The sequence below is a fragment of the Epargyreus clarus genome, unplaced genomic scaffold (genome assembly GCF_041222505.1).
Source record: "Epargyreus clarus isolate Ecla_fem2 unplaced genomic scaffold, WU_Ecla_fem_2.2 ptg000021l, whole genome shotgun sequence".
NCBI classification, from domain to species: domain Eukaryota; kingdom Metazoa; phylum Arthropoda; class Insecta; order Lepidoptera; family Hesperiidae; genus Epargyreus; species Epargyreus clarus.
The window spans coordinates 8,015,293-8,037,096 of record NW_027332228.1 but is presented as its reverse complement, the minus strand read 5'-3'; the positions used below and the strand labels follow the sequence as shown (position 1 = coordinate 8,037,096).

The window sequence follows — 21,804 nt, the reverse complement described above, 5'->3', positions numbered from 1 at the left end:
TCAATGTAGAGCCCTTCAAGGATACAACCGCCACATCTATTTCTGTCTTGCCAACAACAAGGTGGTAATCGCTGCTGTCTTTGAATTTGAAGAGTGTGGTGGAGAGGCACTCGTACGAGGTTTTTCAACTTAGTTCTTAGAGCTAACAATACATCTCCGTTCGGGTTCATAATTCGGGTAGTATTATTTTCTATCTGATATTGATAATAAATGCCCCTTAGCAACAGCTGCTTGTCATCAGGTGTACTGCATGATCTTTTGATACAAGTGTATAATAAGAACTTGATAATTTGAAACATAATTAAAATATTTAAAGCTTGAATCAATTATGCTTTATATCTTGTTAACATTAAATTCACAGCAATTCTTACAAGAAATACAATGGTATCACGAAGCTTACCAAATTGGAGGTCGAGTACCGAAAAACAATGCAGATCTCGCCTTGTTAATAAATTCACCCAAGAGTGTCCGGCCTCAAGGCTGCCTTTACAAATCACTAGGTACTATCGACAATCTCAATGTCACATACCTAATGACTAACACACGCATCTCAATAATGCAGTGCAAGAATCAAATATTCATATTACATATGCACATATTAAGCAGCGTATAATCAATTGTCACATGAAATTTTACAGCGTAGCAAGATCAAGTATATTTCATTCTTTATATCTAATTAAAATATATTCTTTAATTCATTGATATTTTAGGCTGAGAATGCATCTATCTCCTCGCATTCCTCCATTATGGCGTCATCACAACCGTCTTTCCGTCTATCACGCTAGGCAAGTGTTGATTGCTAGACGCTAACAAGGTGTCGCGACAGTGTATATACGAGTGATAATTTATTTCCAATACTTAGAAACATCAGAGAATCACAAATTTTAAATTTGGGCTTGGAATTTCATATGATTATATTATTATTATAGGTACTAATACATGAAATCGTTACAGCGCCGTCAAAATCGGCGACGCTGCCTATCACAACGCAGTAAGTTGCGATGTGCAACGCGCCGCATATCCCGGCTTTAGCTTTTAAACCTTATCACAATATTATATAACTTAAACTTAATTAAAAAAGAAAACAAATAAAAATATTTACAGTAAACAGAAAATAACTAAAATTATAATAAATAAAATAAATGAGCCATATCTCTGCCCCGCGGTAGTGTACCCAAGACACTAGCAGCATTACCTCGTTGTATTGCCAAACTTATTTGTTGACCGAGGTAAGAAAAAAAAAAGCTCTTAGCTTGAAAAATGATTTCGAACACAGCATGCTAAACGAAATGCAAAACGCCGCACCGCTTTTATTTATGTCGGCCCGTACTGCTTAGCACTAGTATGTAAATTAGGAATTAATTTAATCTAATACGATTAAGAAATGTAGTCTTAACTACTACTACGTCTCTAACTGCATTAATAAGTATTTAATAGTAGTAAACATGTATGTTTTGCTATCACTAATCTAATTAATCTACGTCCACTTAACAATTCAAAAATCAACATACAGTTAATAGTATTTCCTGTTACGACATTGAGTTCAAATCTATTTGTCATTGCGTTTATAAACGGCTATATCTAATGTGTTGCTACATCAACCACTTGATTTATTAACCAACTATGTTGGTGGGTTATCGCAATATCTGCTCTCTGTTGCTGTTGTTAATACTGTAACGTGATTTGCTCTAATAAAACAAAACGACTTGTTGTGAAAAGTGTAACGGCTATAAACTTTACGGATATTGCAAATTGTACCATTTTATTCTCCCAATTGCCAATATTTTTGACATGACATAGCTATATATTTTTATTTCAATTCATTATAATAAATTAGTACGATTTAATACGTATATTATAAAGTTAAATAATGTTATTTTTATAAGGAAATTAAACGTTTGCTCACTAGTTAAATTACTTGAATATCGAATTATTTTTAAACTTATATTATAGTATCGATAAGGTTTTGGGAACAATACCAGTAGCTATGTAATTTTATCAATTGATTTCGTGTTGTCTTTTTTGCATTGTTCTCGGAATCTGCGATATTTTTAAAATTTCAAAACTAACTCATCGAGAAGGTAGAGTAAAATAAGTAACAAAATTCCACGCAAACTCAGAAGACACAAAGTTAAAACGTACATGTATTTGTGTGGTTCAAAATAATGTAAGCAGAGCACGAAATTATTTGCAAAACTGACGTTAAACTCAGTGTTGGAAAGGTTCTCTAGAAAGTGATCGGAGTCATCCTTCGCGACTGGTCCTGTCATGCCAAGCGTCCACTGACATGGCTCGTTTCGCTATTTACCGTTACTAGGAAATTTTCACATTCGTCAGATGATTCAAACGCTTCTCATTTTCTAAAACAAGATTCAAGGGTTCGTTCACGTGGAAAGTTACGATGCGACTCCTTAAGGCATGCTGTATAGATACATGTTAAATTTAAACGTCAATTCCTCCTAATGCCGGATGGACGCCGTATAGGAAACGGTGAAATGTCGGTAAAATTTATGTTTATTTACTATATATGCCTTCATCTACGTGTAGTTTTATTAGCCTGCTTCAAATAAGGAAAACCTGCTTCAAATAAGTATATTAATTTTTCGATTAAGTTTGACTGGGCGTCGGATCTACACTACCCTACAACGCTGGACGTTAAGATGATCTTTATAATGCGCGAATAGTAACTAAATTTCTATTCTTATGAAAATGTGCCAAAATTCAATAAATGTAATAGAACTCCTTGCACTTTACGTGAAGCTGGACAAAGGCACTGATTACTTTTTGTATCATAACTGAAGTGATCTCTAAAGAGTTTTGGAAGAAAGGAGTGGTCCGATAGAAAGACATTTACGTGAGTGGATCCAACTTATTCATCACTTAGGTTCATCTTCAAGATTGTCCCACTTGGAATTGATAATCCATATATATCGGCACCAATGAGCAAATCAACTAGACTGTAGTCAAGCTACTTGTACACGAATAAAATTATGTTACTTAAAGTAAAACTGTCGTATCGTAACTGTTGTGTCGTGTCGTGTCGTGTCGTGTCGTGTCGTGTCGTGTCGTAAGAGACACCTCTTCCGCTTTTTACTGAAAAGTAAAAGTTATCGAGTACGATAGTAACAATTCCGATTAATATCTTAAGTACAATAATACCCAATTAGAAAGCGTTTGTTTCGGCGGTCAGCGCGTGCCGAGGTGTCACAATGTTGCACAACAGGATTGTGTAACATTGATGCATCAGTTTACGTATTGGACTTCCGATCGGACATGTATTTATTTATCGTACACAACGCTCACACGCATTCTTTCTTTGGAGCACGCTCGTGACTTTTATTTTGAATGTATTACGTCGCGTGCAAGCCTTGCTGACGACTTCGTATTACATATGGCACAATGCCGTGGATTCTTAGCCTAATAATATATGGTGCTACAATAGGCCCGTCGTTATAGATCTATTGTTGTGCTTTTTATAATTAGGCTGTTATTAAATTTGATGTAAGCTTTATTTGTATTTCGATGAAGGATTAGTGACTTGCTCCTTATAGTTATTTTTTAACCGCTTAAATTGTATCCTTCAGTAGTGAACCATTAAAATCTTTGACGCCATCGTCAACCCGTTATTGTGCCACTACTGGGTACTGATTTCCTTTCAGAGTGAGAGAGGGGGTTTAAGCCATAGTCCACCGCGCCGACCAAGTGCTAATTAAAAGTTTTTACACACCTAAGAAAAAACTTTTAAAAAGAATACTCGTATTTACTATGCCTTATATCTACAGATCACGGAGCTATGCACGCTTCGGTATTTCAAGAATTCATTCGTTTATAATCATAACGTATGTAAAAACTACACAATATGCATAAAATGCAACTCTTTGTGTTATTTTTTTATTATTTAAAAAAAATATGACTTAAATTTAAATAATAATCCTTTTTGTGGAAGGATTTATGTTATTTAAATTTAAGTCATTTTTTTTAAGTCATACTTTATTTCAACATCAATTTTGGCAATAGAAATAGATCAGTAACGTACCTACTTATGAGCATAATATATAGGTATTTCCTTTAATTAGTAAAATTTAGAAATACAGTAAACTAGGTCTTACACATTATTTCTAAAGGGTTTCATGAATAGTAACTAGGTACCTACTTATTAAAATTCAAACAGTCATTTGGCTTTACAAAATCGGACTAAATTTAAGTAATAGTAACTCTGCTGAGGTTTGCGTGTCATAATAATGTTTGGTATATCTCGTTATAATATATTTGTGGTGTTAATGATGAAAGATTCGCAAGATTATAGTTACATGATGTTACACTAATTGGGTAATTGGTAAAATGCATCTGAATGCAAAACTGTGTGACCCAAAGCAAACTTTTGTGGTTTTTGAGATTCCGTATCCAAAGTTAAAACGAACCTATTACTTTACACAACATATCTGTCCTTCTCCTTCAGAGAAGAGACCCATGCCCAGCAGTGGGACAGTAATGGGTTGATGATAATGATGATGATGATGATGTATCTCTGTCATACGGACTCTATCTCTTGAATCGCAATAGATATACAATTCAAACTGCCGCTATTACAACAACGATTACAAAAAAAATAAAAAGTAAAAAATAAAGGTATGGTTGTTGGAACCCTCGTTACAATTACAAGATTACAAGACCGACTCGTACTTTATCGATTATTATACAACCAGTGCCATGAGAATCACACAGATCATTTTAAGTACCTACTGATTTGAAAGTCATGCGAAAATGCAATTGCAAAATTTGCAAATTGGGACGGAATAGACTGTCCAATGTCCACGTATGGCTTGGACAAAAAATATTTTGTGCAAATGTTAGTGGCTAACCGGACGTAGTACCTAGTTATGTGTTTCGAGTTTCAAGTTGACCCCAAAACGTCGATATCGCACTCACAATTTAAACAGTTTGTACCTGCGAACAGTCCATTTACATATTTAAAAGAAATATTTCCTATTTAGGTATGTTATGTTTTATCTTTCCATTCTGTATAAGTACCTTAATGAATTAATCGAGATGTGTAATTGTGTAACTTAAACAAAGTGTTATGAAAAGTTTGTATATCTATGACTAAAAACCGCTTTAAAAGTTTATTTACAAAAAGGTACTTAATATTTGACATACTCGTACAAATATTTATACGTTATTAATTATATTCTGTAAGATTATACGCAATGCCATATCTTATTTTATTTATCAATATAGCTATGATTGCGTACCCAATTCTGACATAAATTGTTCTTAGTATTTCTATAGAACATAATATTTCGTTGAAGGAATGTTAGCAAAATTCTCAGCTAGTTTCAACACAACTTAAAATACCGAGAACATTAGATTTAATAATTGCAAGAACATTTACGGTCTCATAAATACGACATATCATAACCCAATTATTTTCCAACATGCCGGCCCAAGGCAAAATATTTCCACGTCCTATTTCCTTAATTAACGTAAATCAAAATCTTATTTACATTGACTCATTGTTGGACGTAGGATAAATACTTTTTTGCTCTGCATGTGCAGTAGGTAGTAATTATAATTAACGATCCTGATCTTTAATAAAATACTTGTGTATGAAGGTTATATTAATGATTTACAGATAATATGTTTATTAACAAGTTTTATTTTTCAGTTTTATATAGTTGTCAGATCATATGTATACGATTATAATATCTGTTGATATTCAAGTACCTGTTATGTGAGTATAAATAGAAACATATCAAAAAGACATATGTCCTCACTTATTTATATAAATACAAGACAAGTAAATAATTTATTATTTATTTAAGTAACGAAGATCTAAAGGTTAAGCTCTAATAGCACAAGATTAAAATGTAACAAAACTTAATATTACAAAACAGGCAAAGATATTACACATTTATTAAATTCTTAATAAGACTAATTATAAATAAAATAATTGTAAAAAAGTAATACTTATTTTATTAAGTTTATTTATTTTATTATATTTTAAGGTTGGTAACCTTGTCGCGTCGCAAGCGATTACGTCAGATGGCTTTCATCGCGTGAGAACCTCGCGCATTGTGGAGCGTCGCTTTCCTAGCTTCCGGGGAAGCTAGTGTAGGGAACAATAATCGTATCACGTTATCTTATCCATAAACACGTAATCTTTACGGAGTCTTCATTATGCGGGTTGCGATTAAGAGTAATTAATATGTGAAAAAAAGTATTGTTTTCCTAACTGCAATATGTAACTTTGGTAGTTACTTCGAAGGTATTTCGGTTGAGAAAATATTTAGAGCGGATGTTGTTGTTGGAAATTTTATACACAAACTTTTACATTGCACAGTAATTATAAATACCTTAGTAATATCTCGTAGGTAACAGTCTTCCTTTTCACTTCCGGTCTATTGGCGCTATACCTATAGGTAGTTGCATGACTTTGGATACAGGATTGCAATACGAAGTATTGGAATACATATTTTTAATAATTATAATAAAAATGATTTTAAATGCAGTAGCATATGGAGTACTCTAAAAAATTGTATCTATAAACCTACCTATGTATATATTTTAGACAGTTGTCAGACGAACAAATACTTTAACATTACCCTTTAGAAGCCTTTTCGGTTTAACGACAATAAGACGCGACAATACTAGTTAAGATTGTGATGCTTTTTAACGAACAAACGATTTAATGACTTTTTAAGTATCTTTCAACAATACCAAAACTCAAATAAAGTCTTTAGAAATTTAACGAAAAATACCGTTTTGTGTGATAGACAATAAACGTATCAGTAAAATCATACTCGTACCGAAGAATTTACCGACTTTCAGTAATATATGTTACTGATTTTAATCGCAGTGTACAAAATAATAATTTGTGAGTCATTCAGTCAGTAGGTAATGCCTAATTCTCGATTAAGAAGATAATACCAGATGACATGATACATTTCGGAATGTAGATTGATAAGCATGGCTTCCAAGGTTAGAGCAGTTCGCAATGCGGACTTACGCTCCCTAGGAACCCACACAGCGCCGTGGGAGGCGCCCACAGCCGCGACGGACATGAGCCAGTACTACAACCTTTAATAATCTCTGTACATTAAGGTACTTATCACACGAGCGATTATTTCGAGTCGATGTCGCAAATAAGTCGCTGCGATTATTAGATTTTTTTATCGCCGCGACACAAAACTGTCAAAGTTTGAACGTTGTTTTGTAAAGCTATATAAAATGTAATCTGAATAAGAAATATAAGGTATTATTAACGCTATTTTTACGAATTAAAAAACGACTTTATAATACAACAGAATTGACCAAATAATGCTACAATGTTGTAAGCTTATCTCTGCGATAATTCGACAAGATTATACTAGTGATATTGTTTAGTCAATGTCTGCACTGAAAAATCGCTCGTGTGTTACCTGCCTAAGCCGCGAAGCATATTTTCAACCTGCAATACGCACGGTTAAATAACTCTTTTCGCCCACCGCTTACTGCGCGCTGATCTCATATCTTGACGCGCGCGTCACACTAATAATATTCATTGGTCTCGTATTTTAATTGTAAATTGATAGTAATAACGCCGTACTCCGTAAACCATGTTTGGAATAAAATTTGGTAAAACATTTTAAGCCTACGCGGAAATGTTACGCTAAAATGCGTTTTCATGTTTAGCAAATCGTGATATTTGTCAGTGTAAATCGATAATTGATAATAGTTTCACTGTACAAATACTAGTTCCTTTTTGTAATAGTACTAAGTTAACTTTTAATTTGATTCAGTCCAATTTTTATGACGTCATCATGCAATCAGTTGACATCTGTAATCAACTCCGAAAAGAGCAGAATTTCCATAATTGACCGATCACAGACTTGTTAATACCCTAAAAAGTATATTGGCACTAGTCACATAGGAATTATTTCTTTAACATAACCTTCATACGAGAAAAGTAAGGCACTATCCAGGAGGATACCTAGTCCTAGTAGTAGGAACTACTAGGACTCTATCATTCTAGGCAATTGACAATTTTAACTTAATACTACTACCATTCTTAATACTACCGGCCCACACTGAATTTCTTAAACTTAAAAAAAATCAAATAGATAATATCATCTTCGTGCATAACTCATCAAAGTTGACGATCGGTTATTTAACATTCAATGTTGCTGTTACAAAATAAATTGCTAAATATACACCCGTAGGCGTACACTCGTGTAGTCCAGTTGCACAAAACCCATTACGTTGGTTAGGCTATCTACCGAGTAGCAGGTCTAATTCAACTCCATTTTAGGGTATCGTCGCGACGGCGTATGAATCACGGACGTTACAGTGTACTTGTTCGTGACTCCATTATTACCCAAAAAGTAAGAAAGGAATTCGTAAATTAATATTAGTGGGTATGTTAATTTAGGAGTAGGTAACAGAAACCTTGTCCCTGTATTTCCGGGAGCAGAATAGGACTACGGTGTCCCCTGACAGTCGTAAGAGGCGACTAAAAGGGGACTTCTGGGGTCGTGGGTGGCAAGGGTGGGAGCTCGAAGTATTTATTAGGATGGGCGGCAGTATATGTGGCCGCATACCGTCGTACACACTACATGGTTTGGCGGGTTTTATACTCACCAGGGTAGAGCCCGGCTGGGCAAGATGCTTAGAGGATTCCGGTTGCGTTGCTTTGGAGATACCGGAGTCCTCAACGTAGCGTCGAGGACGTTCACCGTTGGGTTAGTGCGGTAAGAATCCCACAGGTTTCATCCTCGTTAACAAAAAAATGTAATAATTTGGTGGTAAGAATAAAAACTGATCCCAACTCAATATCGAAAAAAATACATGCCTGTTATAGGTATATATATATTTCTTAAAAGATATGCAAAATCTATCAATATGCACATGACTTGTCTGGATTAGGGCTGGAACCCTTTTCGTTATGGGAAACCGTTGGACTATAATAGGTTGATGATTATATTAAATTCAAAGTTCAGAACTATAGCTACTCGTAGAGACGTATGTATTCAACATGCATGAATTCCAAAGGAAGCCTAATGATGTAAGATTACCATTGCCAGTTTTAGAATGTAGGAAACGTGTCAAATAATGACAAGCACGTAAGCACTATTGGCTAGTCTAGTGCCTAAGGGCTTGAACTGAATATATTTGAATTATATGAAGGAAAGTTACCTAATTAACTAATTATAAATGCATGTTAAATGACGTAACGACATGTAAGCCTAAATTAAGTTAAAAGCAACACAAAGGCTAATTTACATTTTTTATGCAATGGGAACTCACGATTTATTTACATCAACGTTGTTATGGGTTTTGTCGTGATCGCAGTTTGAATTAGTGGACTTCAATCCTACATCAAGATCAGCAGACATCAATTTAAATCAAGCTTTACCTGCCTAAACCGGATGTCCTACAGTAGCTCATAAACATTTGAAATTTATTTAGATGAAGATTTGATTATACGGTAATAGTACGTACCATGTTAGAAAACATCTAAAAATAAATGTTTATGTCAGATAATGTAAAAGCAAAATAAAATTTGGATTTCTATTCTCAATCAATTTTAATGTTGATTTTTATATGAATCGTTTTAGTACACATTTCCCTTTTATAAAATTAACATAAAATTAGGTTGACAAAACGCCAAAACAGTAAATTTTTCAGTTTTAAGCTTTAATCGTATAATTTCCACTTTCCCACGATTCATCATTTCCACTTCAAACTTTGGACATGATGAGCGTTTGCTATCAGTTCTATATCATTTCAACATTGTCATTTTATAAATATTTTTACAAGAAAATACTTATTTTTCCTGTAAAAATATTTGTAACCTACCTACCAAATTGTCATTGTCACTGGAAATATGTGAATAACAAGTGACATGTAAATGTCCTATTATTCGATTCGATTTGTATAACATATGCATACACACATTTCCTTGTCTTTTATTAGTAACCATAGATTGGTAAAGATTACTCACAAATAACAAGAAAATGTAACTTTTGACAATTGTTACTGTCATCTATTTTCGTGTTTGAAAAATATTAAAAAAATATAGTTTTTAGATCATTTACGAATGAAACGATATTTCTCCGCACTTTTTCTTCGATTTCGTGTCTTAACTGAGCATGTCGGTTTTGTTCCGTGTAAATTACACCATGACAGAAATGTCAGCCGTTTAAGTCATTTAATGGCTTCCTTCAATTACAAGGCGGTGAGATATCTATACTTATCTATGTTAGCAACTTTTAAAATATAAAATATGTCTTACAACAGCAGGAACATAAGTAACCTATCAAAATTTTGTCACCGGAAATAAATGAGTAATAGGTGACCACACGTGAATATTTTAATTGGCGGTCAAATCATGACATGTCAAGTAGATTAAATTGCACGACATGTCATCCCACACAATATTATTATGGACACGTGGTAATGAAATTATCATTACCTTGTGTATAACATTGTGGGAGGCTATATGTGACGACTCAAAGGAGATAATACTTATATTTTAATGACTTTGATGTTATATGCATAAGGATGTTAAAGATATATAATTGGATTGATTCTATACTAACGAGAAACCAGAATATTTCTTTTAATTAAAGAGACGCTGCAATTGTAAGAGAGTGTTTGGAATTCAACATGCTATCCTCGTGATAGTGAAATGGTATCCTGTTATTAATTCCAAACAAAACAAACCCTGAGATATCTAATCCCTTATATACGTAATCCTAGAAATTATTGCCATACTTTATAACAAAGCAACTATTCTGTTTCACTGTGTGTAAACTCCCGAAACCCAGAACACAAAACCGAAACTCTCATTTAGATACCTGTCTGGTCGGGAATCGAACCCAGAACCATCTGCGTGTCAAACCGGTAAAGCTACCACTCTGCTACGCTGAACATGAAGCTGAAGAACTGACGTTTAGGTCATAACTTAAAATAAATATATAATTATAAATAAATACATAAACGATATATGAAATATAAAAACATTTCAGTTAAACCACATGTTGCTATAATAGTATTAATTTAACTATTTATTATCACAATTAAATATTCAGCTACATACCTAAACTCTTTGCATAATCTTCAATTAGGTAAGCGTCACGCTAATTCGTTAATTACTCATTCAAACACCATCATAATTTAGAAATTTTGGCAAGCCTAGCCTTATATAATTTCTTTATTAACCTTTGTCAAATTTCCCAGTTCCAAAAATTTCACTTCTCATTAGAAGGCTCCTCTTTACATAAGTACCCAATTTATTACGTGACCCTAAATTTTCGGAATTACGCAAAATACATTACGGGTGGTAGTTTTAATGTTAAAATATTATTTTCGTCTTTAATTATATATCATTCTAATTATTATTATATAATATTTGAATTTTGATGTGAAACTTATAACTTATAACGTTTATTACCTACTTGATGGACTTCTGTTTCGGTTTTAATAGTTTTAGCTTTAACTTGGTCTTCCCTCAAGAAATACCTACATATGTATTTACAATCTACAAAGTTTTTTTTTTTTTTTTTTTTTTTATAATATGAGAGTAGCAGACGAGCATGCAGTCCACCTGATGGTAAGTGGCTACTGCCGCCCATGGACATCTGTAATCAACCCCAGATAGGATTAGATATTCCTACCTGAGGTCGGCCACAGATGCGCCGCTACCCCTGAGGACTAAGCTGGAACGCCTCGGAAAAGCCTATCTCCCTTACCACACCCTTCAAACCGGAACACAGCAGCGCCTAACACTGCTGTTATTAGGTAGAAACAGGTGTGGCGGTGGTGCCGCCGGAGTCGAACCACAAAGGGTTCTACCACCTTCAAAAGTACAAAGTATTTTATTACTAACTACAAGTTAAGTCAGTAAGCCTTTTAGGATTTATTTATAAGTATAACAGATAGTAAGCATTTAAAAGGTAAATAAAAAATAACAATTTCGAATACTACTATTCTTACAATGAAATAAAGCTTCCAGCCGTATTACTGTATTTTCAGAAAATACAGAAAAACCTTTATACTTAACCTGTTTAATATTACCAGTATGATAAGCCCTAATTGTTAGATTTGCATGACTATCAAAGCGTAACAAGTGTCACTCATTTTACGTGTTTATCCAACGCCAAATGAGTCACGAAAAATAATCGTGCTTGTTCATACATTAATCAAGCGATTACGTAAGACAATGCCGTAAGGAGGTCCTTAAATGGGGCAGAACTTGGATACATGTGTACGAAACCTTAGCAACGATTGGTGTCGTAATAATCCATCGCTGGCCCTTATGATATAATTTCCGGAATCAATGTTCTACTTTTACGTTCGTAATATCGGTATTAGAGTTCATGTAATAAACTTCATTTTATTTTTGTAGTCCGTGGTGGGCGTAAATGGTGGCGACACAGTTAATACTATTGCCGCTGTTTACGACAATATCGTTTGTAAAACTGTTTTTGCATCGAAAACATTTTTTTAAATCTTTAAACTGGTAACTTTATGCAACGTAATCTATCGCTGCTGGATAATACTATTTCGAATACATAAAAATATTTTGCAATGCTACGGTAATCGAAATTTAAAACACAGAATAAGACAGAAAACTGTAACGAAAACATCTTTCAAATTCAATTTCTACAAAATTAAAACATCACTGGTCCTACTACATTTAGTATATATTTAATATTTCATAACTTCTTATACAAGATCACATTAATTGGTTTAAGTAAATATTTCTTTAATCGGAAGCAAAAAGATAATTTGAAATAAGAGATATCGCGTTGATGTCTTTTATAGGTTGACGGTTGCAAATTTAGTATTGCAATAAAGGATGTAAAGCTTTCACTGCGAGCAAAAATAAGGCCTTTAGGCGTATTCCTTCACATTCTTACACGCGTCAATTGTTTAGGAACTCGCATAGAAATGGTTTTAGTTGTAGAAGTATGCGAATTATTGTGGTACCACTGTCGCATATAAAATTTGAATTCTATACTCAAAAGTGATATAAGACATCTAAAAAATACGTATCCTGTAGTATACCTAACTACTACCACTTCAAAATATAATTTGACAAAAAAGGCAGAATCATTAATTCGCTAAGAAGCGTAAAGATAACATCTTGAAACCATTAAAAACAACAATAGTAGTTTTGCCATTTATGAAAACAAAAACAATTAATGATATTAATGCTGAAACGTAATTAGACAAGCTAATTTACATTTATTGTTCCGTTTATAAATATAATAACAGACTCTAAGTTTATACAAAATATACATTTGACAACACACTATATGTTTTGATACATAGCGTAAATATTATGTTTAAAAGTTGACCTACATATACAAATATGTATATATACATTTAACTATTTTAAATCATAATAGAATTAGGATTATTTACCATACAAGGTGAACAAAAGGAGGTGTTAAGGGGTCTTTTTAACCGCACACGCGCAATTAGTATTTTTTTTTAAATAACTCTCTTACCAAAGTTTACTTGATATTTATTTGAAACATTATAAAAACTAAACTTTTCCTGGAAACAATGCTCAAATATGGAATAAATTTATTTCAAATATTCTTAATCAGATAACAAAAATGTAAATAGAATGAAACGACTTGGAATTTACATTAGAATCAGCATACTATTATTTGTATGTGAACCACGTCTAAACTACTTAATATTTTAACTTTCAACCTGATTACGGGCATAACATATCATCTGCTTTGAAGCTACGTGATCAATGTCGCGTATTATAAATAAGCTATAGTAAGTACCTTTCTTTAATGTCATTATAAAAACTAGCAGATAAAAATTTAGGTATATTTTTTCATTTTCTGAAATACCATAGTTTCGTAGAATAATAAAGTATCGTAATAAGTACCTACCTAATAAATTACCTACCTAGATATAAGGTAAATATATTTAGTGTTAGCCTCTAGTATATATTAATCAGTATGAATAATTTAATTCTATATTGAAGAAATCTACCTTTAAGAAGGAATATAAAGTATAAAGTATAGCGTAAAAAGTTTTGTGGTCTAATAAAATAGCCATATTTTTGCGGTCCAGTTTAATTTCCTTTTACACCCACACTATGCTTCCTAGAATATCCAAATATAGATTATCATGAATCAGTCCCCGCTTTAGGTTTTACACACTAATAGTCATGCAGGCATGATTCACTTTCCGAATTCACTACGCAAATATTGTCATACTTCACCAACTTTTTTGCCGTAACAATACCTACCTACCTACGCCTTTTACTTTGCAAAAGCAAACACACATTGCGGAAGACCTATTGCTAATTATTTAAGTTTACACATCAATGCGAGAATCAGCTAAGTTTTTCCCATTGCAGAGTCACCATACCTAATCAGACATGCATGTGAGGTGTTTCCGCGTAGGTCCTTAGTTACCAGCCCACGTATGTGTCCCCGAGGTTGTTCATCAGCCTCGTAGATCGTATACCTATATTATTATTCTATGAGGTTTGCGATTATCAACTACAAAATGATACTTTACAGTTTCATCTATTATTCTTGAGTTCTTCCTTATAGTGTTTGTTTTAACTAGAATTGTACAATGGAACACTAATGTCCGGCTAACTACTTAACATATTGAAACTAATTGAAAATCATTAAGAATGCTTAATCAGATAACGAATAGTATACACAACGGACGATTTACATTGTACAATGCAATTTATTCATCAAACAAATTTAATTGTAATCAAATGCATCATCATTTCTAGTAAAAATAATATTCGTCGAATCAATTAGCATTATTTTAATTACTTTTTGTTGAGTGTTCATTTCCCTAATGAGTAGGGTGTTCCGTGCGTTACGTTGCCACACTGTGACCTTCGTGGTTCAGTTACTGCCAGCTATTGTTCAATAAATTAGCGATTCCGTCTCTAATTCGTACCATACCCATTGTTTCCCACAATCCACTGCCCGACTTAACGGGTAATGCACATCCTCAGATGACATTCGTGTGGGATTGGCAAATCTGTAAATTGACATCGATAGATATAAAAAACTGCGATGCCGTGGGACACAACACAATAAATAGGTAATGTTTTAAGAATTACAGTAAAAAAATGAAAGACATTTTGTCATATTCTATTAATTTACCTACTGTTCTATAGGAACTCCTTACTACTACTTATCTTTGTGTCTTTTTCGTGGTAAATCCTTACGTTTCTTACAAGTTTATAATTTAAAATTTTAAATATATTTACTGTGTTTCACACTGTGATGTTATCCAATGAGTTTGACATTATCCTTACAAGTTTAAAATATAAGACATAATACGTCAAAATGTGGTCATAGGAAAATGGCTGCTTTAATAAGAAAATTGTAAAAAAGTTCAATTCATGACTACCTCATCACGACACGATTACTTACACGACTCGAAGCCTTGACACGACAAAAAGACATAATGGCCAGTGCAATGAAAAATGTACATTCTTTGTTTTTGTGCGCTTCAAATTAGGCACAACTTCATTACCATTTAGTTACTAGAAGCAACTTGTTTTTGCTAGTCCTTGACATCGTCAATAATAAACTGTTGTTGCTATTGCTACAATCCTGACTCCCACGCAAGTCTTACCTACGATTAATTGCTACACGCAAATCCAGCACGGGCGTATATTTATGATATGTTCCAGTACATTTAAGGTACCTACCGAGAGCCTATTATTAGTCCTTAACTCCAAGCTAGTTCCCCGTATGTAGGATTTCGTGTAAAATAAAATACAATATCATTTGAGACGGCTCATTAACATTAGGTAAGTATGTACACGTGAAAAAATCACAGAAAAACAGAAAAACCCAGAAGCATTAAACATTTCGAGCAATTGGAGGTGATTAAGCTTGATGCTTAATTATGAATAATGTGCAAATTTTACAACAAAAACCGTTTTACTAATATATTTTTTGTGAATCCTAAATAAACCCAAGTCCTCATTAAACACATATCCTTAGTTGTATTTAAATCGTAACATAACTTTTTTTGTTTATTTAACTTCTAAATATTTTTCTTACTTTGTATAATATAATATATCTAAATAAAACAGTTTACATACTTCATCAATAATAAAAATAATATTAATAATAAATATGTCATGCCAGTAAAATTAAAAGTAAAAAAAATATATTAATTATAGCACTTTTGATATTTATACTCAGCTTCCCGTAAAAGTAAAAACACTTATATAGGAAGAATTTTCAGTTTGTCTATTTTTGCTTTTGCAGATGTTCGCTTGCGGGGCTCTGGCGGTGTTGGATGGGTACAACAGTCAGCAGGACCCAGACCAGTTTCACATACAAACAGACGAAGATGATGAACGCTACTTCCTCTATCAGACCCACAACGGCCAGTACAGGAAAGAGAGGAGGCTCAAAGACGGTTCTGTTGTCGGTTAGTTTAAATGATATTTACCAATTATTTATCTAACTGTATACCTATTTAGTACATTCAGGAAAAAAATACAAATAAAATTTCTTTTACACGAATATTAACATAGTTTGAATTTGTGTCAGTTCAATAGATGTACACAAACACCTGAAATCAAGGGAATACAAGTTTACAAGCATTACTGCACCTTTTGTTCCCACATAGACCTAGTAGTTACTCTTTAGTAATTTGATAGGCACTTAGTTTAACATAATACCTTTTAATACACTTATTATCATCGCATAAGATGTAAAGGCTATATCCCTAAAAATACATTTCAATAAATTGTAAATTTTAATAAGTATAAAAAAGAAGAAATGTAACAGAGCATATTTACAAGTACAAAATATGAAATCTGTAAATGTTTATAATAGTCTTAAGTTACATATAATGTTTTGATAAATTCCTTGATTAACGACACCGAACAATCGTGCGTTAATTACCAATTTCTATTGTATTCGTTATAGGCACAACTGGTTGGGTGGGAGCAGACGGGTACCTGAGGTTACAAGATTACATAGCAGATGATCAAGGCTACAGAATCTACAAATCGAAGACTGTTTACGTTGGTGAAAATCGACCAATTGGAGTAAGTCTTCTTTTGTCAAATCATAAAGAATTCTACTACCTAAAAAACTACTCACATCATTCCTTAAATTACTTGATCACAATTTCGCACGACTTTTTCAATTTCCTGATTTTTGTTATGACCAAAAAGTAACTCTTCCACATAAGCTTAACTTAAAGTACAATAGATGACAATTTGTACCTCCTTGAGTTGATTACAAACGTTCGTGACAATAAGATGAAGACTTAGTCTACCATTATTTTATTTACGGCGACTTTTTTTATAAATGTGAAAAATATGTGTTTTCCAGGAGTCCTTGAACATAGCAAAAACAGCCCCTACGGATTCTGGCTACGGAATCACTCCGGCACCTGCGTCACATGGTCGTGGAACGCCAAAAGTGAGCACCACAACACAAGCGCCGCTGCCTCCGAGACCTGCTACAACATTTGAACCTCCTCATTCTTACCCTGAAGCTTCAAATACACCGTCGGCGTATCCGAGTCCATCATCGACACCATTTGTTGAAGTTTCGCCAAACTCCATCGATTCTTCTACATTTAACTTTAAGCCTACAGTTCCTCCAATCACAGCGGACGAAGCGACTCCCTCTCCCAATCCTTACGATTACGATTTATCTAACACTAATTCAATTGACAACGGTTACTACGCCAGTGACAGCAGGCGTTACGATGTTTACAATCCTAACTCCTATAGACATGCTGATGACTGGACAAGACGGCAGCAAGCTGGTGTGAGACTCGGCGATGGATACACGCCCCAATTTCCTGGTTACGATGGTGTGGCATTTAGAAGAAACGGATTCAGATATTACCTTCCTAAACAGTACCACGAAGAAGAGACAGATGCAAATGAAAGGACTGGAAGCTTCGGATATGTCGATCCTTTTGGTATTCGTAGAGTTATTTATTACAACACGGCGCCTGGACATGGTTTCCAAATTCGTAAAAACAACAGATACGTTGGACATGACGCTACTCCATATGATCCTAGACCTGTAAATTGACATTCGTTTGTGCTCTAATGTTATGTGTTGAAGTTACCTTCTATTTATCAGTATTGCTAGATAATTCGAACTCACCTAATGTAATTGGGGATAACAAAACGATTGATCTTCGAACGAAACTTAGCCATAATCGTCTAGCAGTTATATTTAAGGCAGTAGTCAAATTTATATTTAAGTTATTAATAAAATTGATGCTTATATTCTAATTTATTCAGATAACAATGCACGTTTAGTTTTATAAATATTATTTATACATGGATGATTACCGACATCATAATATTCATAAAACCAGTGCCATTTACTTTTTATGATGACTTTCCTTGATTTACTTATCTTAAAGAAAAACATGGTGCAAAATTAAACTTAGGTACGTATTAAATACCGTTAGTCGATCGTATCAAATACGATAAAATATCTTAAAAGGAAATACTACTACAATATGGCGACCACTACTATGAGTAAATAACTACAGAACATTGAACTTGGCTTCGTCACTTGCCCATTTCCTTGCAAATTAACTTGTGTAGGCGCTGGAAAGGAATTCTTTCCTTAACTATTTTATCGACCCAAATACGGTGGTATATGTTTTACATACACGTAAGTTTGTTTTAGAAGTAGTTTGTTGAAATTTATTTGAACCACCCTGGTATTATTACCTTTCACTTAAATGAAATGTTAAAAGCAGTCCATTTATATAGTTAATATGTAATATTAACTAAGAAAAATGTTAAATTATTATTTATACGCAGGATATTTATCTAATTTACTAATTACAGGTTTAACTTAATGTCACTTCACTTAACTTATGGTCTTAAACTTTCTAGTAGCATATACCATGTCTAATGGTGATAGTTTATTAAAACTTGGTGTATGTTACGCTCTATTTAAGAACCAAGTTATTGCGAATAATTTGCCATTAAAGTTGATACACATTTTGTCGCTAAAATATGTATGTATCACAATGACAACTTGTTGCAGTGACTTGTGTGAGAGACTTAAATTATTTTATACCTAAACCATAGATTACTAAAGATACTTCGCCGCCTTGAAATTGAATGAAGCCACAAACGGCTTATTAGTAAGTTCTTTTTTTGAATTCTTGACAAATAAAAACATTTTTAGAGAAAATTTACGAATAAATAACTAATACTGCGTAATTTACATGATAAACAAATAATTATTTCAAATATTTTAGGCACATTTTAGCACGGAGACGTGGCAAAACTTTTTTACGCAACTATGTATTTCAATTCTCAAAACTGAGTACAATTTCTTGTTAGGAGTGAGTAATCTTTACTAATCTATGACCTAAACCTAGTTGTATTGCAAATGGGGAACTTCATGGGAAAGTAGTCACCGTCGCTTAATAAACATTTGCAATGTTAGATAAATCGTCAATTTAACACCGGCTTTAAAGAAAATATAATTTTGTCCGTTTAAGAACCCCATGTCATTATTTTAAATCAATCGTTTATAAAGTTAATAAGTAGATTATAATGTTCACGCTTATGAATTAATGTAATTAATAAATATATTAATTTAACTAATATATATGTTGTAAATTATATTATGTAGATATACTATAGAAAAATAAATGTAAATATTAAAAGATCGTTATTTTTATTATGATATCATTCCATTCCCACTCATTAATTATAATTAGGATAAGTAAGTAGTAGTAGTAAGTATTTTTATTACATAACATGAACATAATAAACCAATTAAGATTCCGTTCCGTTCCGTTTACGTTCGTATTTATTATGTTATATTTTAAAATATGTAAATTATTAAAAAGATATTATTGACATTACATTTAGTTACGATTTTGATTACTGTACGGGAATCAGGTAGGTCGTAGGTAGGTAATTTACAATTTTAAATCAAAGCCAAGATACGAACTCAAAATACCTAAGAGACTCGTACAAGCAGATACTGTTGGTCAATCATCTATCTTATTTAAGTCTAATGTAGCTATTTTGCCAAAAAAATGTTCAAAAAATTAATGGCTACAACTTGTCAAATCAGACTGTGAAAGTTGTATAAACCTTTGTGGTTCGATTCCGGCTGCACCAACGACACACCTATTTCTACCTCATAACAGCAGTGTTAAGCGCTACTGTGTTCTGGTTTGAAGGGTGTGGTAAGGGAGACATAGTTATCCGAGGCGTTCCAGCTTAGTCATACCCCTCTATTATAAAAAAAGACAAAATAAAGATATGAACGACAAAGGAAACGCAAAGAAAACTATGCCCGAATCCAATTTAAAAAAATAACCTATTTAACTCTATGCACGTGAAGGAAACAACTATGGATCGTACTACAAACAATTACTTTCAGCTTTACGTTGCCATGTGCACCTACTATTCGGGAAATAAATAATTATACAAAAATCTTCTCAATTGTATTCCTTTTTATAGTATTTATAATTTTCTTAGTATTTTAATAATTTGATTGATACTGATATCTTAAAATATGACAAGAAATAAAAATAGATAATACAATTGCCACTGCTTTTTACATTAAAAAATTAAAAAGCTTGTAAAAACAAGAGAAAATCGTTGAATACTTATTATTTGTACTTTATACATTTTTAAAATATTATTAAGTACACAAAATATAATGTGATTTTTCTAAAAAGAACTTACTGTTTCATTACCATATAATACGAACGATCTTCTTCGTCATCGGATGAAAAAAATAGAGAAAATAAATCACTAAAACCATTAAATACGAGAGATGCTAAAGGTTCAAGAACGTCTGTAAAAACATCAATCCTCACTAACATAAGTTTATCTTCGGTATCTTTCCCTTCTCCTGGTTTATTACCTTCTCCATCATCTTTCTTGGTTCCATCTTTATTACCTTCAGAGGGTTTCGATTTCATCTTTTCAAATGTAAAAAGGTACAAAGGCGGCAACTGTGGAGCTTTAGGAACAGAAAAGAACCCATTTTCAAATTTAGGTTTAAAACCAGCTTGTTGAGGAGTAATTGTAAATGTCACTTCATTTTTATTGGCCTCGACACCCTTCGGTGAGAAAATAACGTTTCGTCCAGATTCTGGAGCCTGAAGCGGAACAGCTGAAGCCGCGACAGCCAAGCAAAGCACGCCCAGTAATATCATCTACAAAATCAAGGAACGAATTATTTATACTTTAATCCAATTTATAAGCAAATTAAAAAAAAATATCCTTATTGGAACTATCAGTTTTAATTCGAATAATATTATTGATAAGTTTTTTTTAGTTTTTTTTTTAATTTAACATTACCACACAATACCTAGCATCAACAATGAATACTTTAATCCTTTTAAGAAATCAATCTATTTTATTTTATCATAAATTCAAAAAATATATATATTACCTTGTTAACCCCGGATATAAATGAAAATAACTTCGTATTCGGAGATGTTTGGAATTTTATATAAACTGCACATTGTTATCATAATCGTTCAAGTAATAAAAATTGAATTAGCGGCCATATTAATTTATATTTTGTGATCCTTTAATTATTTACTTATATGTCATGCCGACAGATTACACTAATATCGAGTAAAGATACATATTAATTTACTATTTTGATTGCTTTGTCCTTATTCTCTCATATCTCTTCAGTGCCAGGTATGTTATATAAAATGTGTAGTTTTTTTTGAAGTTGAACTAGCAAACTAGTATGGAGTCCACCTGATTGTACCTAAGTGGTCAAACAAACGGACATTTGTTACATCTTAACTATCTTAAATAGT

The 21,804-nt window shown here is 32.8% G+C and overlaps 1 protein-coding gene across 1 annotated transcript in view; it reads left to right on the top strand.

Annotated features, from left to right (window-relative positions):
* The window catches only part of LOC140750695 (uncharacterized), a 58,959-nt gene extending 39,288 nt beyond the window's left edge, over nt 1-19,671 (top strand). Inside the window, exons 3-5 of the mRNA XM_073084388.1 lie at nt 16,266-16,431; nt 16,935-17,056; nt 17,346-19,671. Of these exons, the coding sequence (XP_072940489.1) occupies nt 16,266-16,431; nt 16,935-17,056; nt 17,346-18,062 (1,005 nt within the window). The 3' untranslated portion in view covers nt 18,063-19,671. The remainder of the gene's footprint in view (nt 1-16,265; nt 16,432-16,934; nt 17,057-17,345) is intronic.
* Nucleotides 19,672-21,804: the final 2,133 nt, after the last annotated feature.